Consider the following 1,867-nt stretch of genomic DNA (forward strand, 5'->3'; position numbering starts at 1 on the left):
CACAGTACCCGAGACCCAGACTTCGGGATTCGGCAAAAATATCATTATCGAAATCGAAGATTGCGCAATTGGAACTGGCGAAGCCAATTATGATAACTCCGAGCACTGGAATAAGCCATCGCGTGAGAAAAGATACGAATGTAGAATTTCGAGGGAGCGCTGGGGATAGTTACCGAACCAAACTGTGCCAAGTACCATTGTTGAGATGCAGTGGGCAGATGCCCGTGTCATAGGATTCTTTGGTGAAATACGACGGTGGTATGCGAGCCTTAAGTAAGTTAAGGAATTCTATGAATACGGAATCATATGGAAAGAGGGAGAACGCTCACAGAACACTAGCCCATATCCAGGTGAACAGCGAACATACCAAGGCAATGATCAACAACGCCGCTAATGGAGCGTGACAATCATATAATTCTCTCTGAAGACCCTAATGAATGAGCATTTTTACTTACTATCAGCACCATTCGAAACCTTGATGTCTTCCACCGTGGCAACGATCGTAACGATAGTGGCGAAGGGAGTCATGGCATTAATTGCCAGACCAAAAACCAAAATAAGACCTGAGAACATGGAATCCAAATGATTAGCGTCAATCCACAGACCAAATCATCGCAAATACTAACAGTAAAGTGCGATACGGACTCTAGTGGCGTGTTTCATCTCACGGAGATTGATTTCACCATCGCGAGCGACCAACTTAGTTTGAAGTCCTCCGACTTTGCGGGAAGAGACAAGGATGAAAAGAGCAGTTGCACCGGCTATTGCAGGTAGTAAGTGAATGACATGGCCTTGAAAGCGGGAATATGGACGCTCACAAAGAATAGATATAACTAACGAAAGAGCACCAACGACTGACGTCTCACCACACCACGAAGGGGAACTGTATACAACGTAATCGCCATCAAACTCAAACGTCGATCCTTGACATGGAACCGCTGTTTCAACAAAGTGCATGATCGCAATGGCTTTTTTTGTGAAGTGTTAGGAACGGTTGAACATCATATCACTGAGGAAGAAAACCTCACCAAACCAAATAAGGGACATCACTATGAATGAAATAAAGTGGGTCAAAGAGAGTGCCAAGCCACCTTCGGAATATGGTTTGTCGTTCCAGGCCATGCTGTTCAATGAAGAAAAGGTTAGAGGAGTGATGTTATTTTAGAAAATAACCACCCACAGAACACTTGTCCATACCCATGTCAGAAATCCTACTACACATGCAACAATTCCGAAGCGCACTGTTGGATTGGAATGGATCCATCAACTACAGAGCAAAATGTATGCCGGATGGGGAGCTACCTCCAGAACCAAAACCGGGCAAGGGAATGCCAAAATTTGTGAATGCATCAATCTAAGCAAGCAGTAGTGTTAGGGCAGACAGCTGATAGTAGGACTAACCAGTACCCACAGCTTCTTCTAGGTCGTCTATAATCACGACCGCAATGGCATTCACGCAGATAGCCAATCCAATGATAATACCTGATAGTAAACGATCAGTGCTCAATCTGAGGCAAGTTTATAGCCACATACCGTACAGGGTTACCCGTGTGGCCCTCGCTCCCATCGTTGAAGTTGAAAAAAGTAGATAGAAGTGAGAAACCTCTTGAGCTGCATATTATAGGTCGGAGAGGTAGGATCTGCCAAACGCCGATACCCACCTGATGATGATATTGCCGCCATGATTGATGTATCGAAGAGGGTTTCCAAGTCCACTGACACATGACTTTCCTAATATCACAGAATAGACAGATTGAACGTTCCCACCGCGCTCTGACTTCCAAATGCCGATTCATTCTTGTCTGATTTCGGTGGATAATTTAAGGGCGTGGTAGAATGGTGCGCGAATCTTCACTTCGTAATCTGA

General features: G+C 44.9%; 1 protein-coding gene across 1 annotated transcript; it reads right to left on the reverse strand.

Annotated features, from left to right (window-relative positions):
* Positions 1 to 447: 447 nt before the first annotated feature.
* On the reverse strand, positions 448 to 1,567 carry E1B28_005368 (uncharacterized protein; the record flags this gene model as incomplete). Its single annotated transcript, XM_043149926.1, has 8 exons — positions 448 to 563; positions 627 to 761; positions 819 to 968; positions 1,029 to 1,123; positions 1,181 to 1,241; positions 1,303 to 1,354; positions 1,412 to 1,482; positions 1,534 to 1,567. 8 exons carry the CDS (start codon positions 1,565 to 1,567, stop codon positions 448 to 450), a joined length of 714 nt encoding a protein of 237 aa, XP_043011010.1.
* Between the last annotated feature and the right edge of the window lie 300 nt (positions 1,568 to 1,867).

The sequence above is a fragment of the Marasmius oreades genome, chromosome 3, assembly GCF_018924745.1.
Source record: "Marasmius oreades isolate 03SP1 chromosome 3, whole genome shotgun sequence".
Taxonomy (NCBI): domain Eukaryota; kingdom Fungi; phylum Basidiomycota; class Agaricomycetes; order Agaricales; family Marasmiaceae; genus Marasmius; species Marasmius oreades.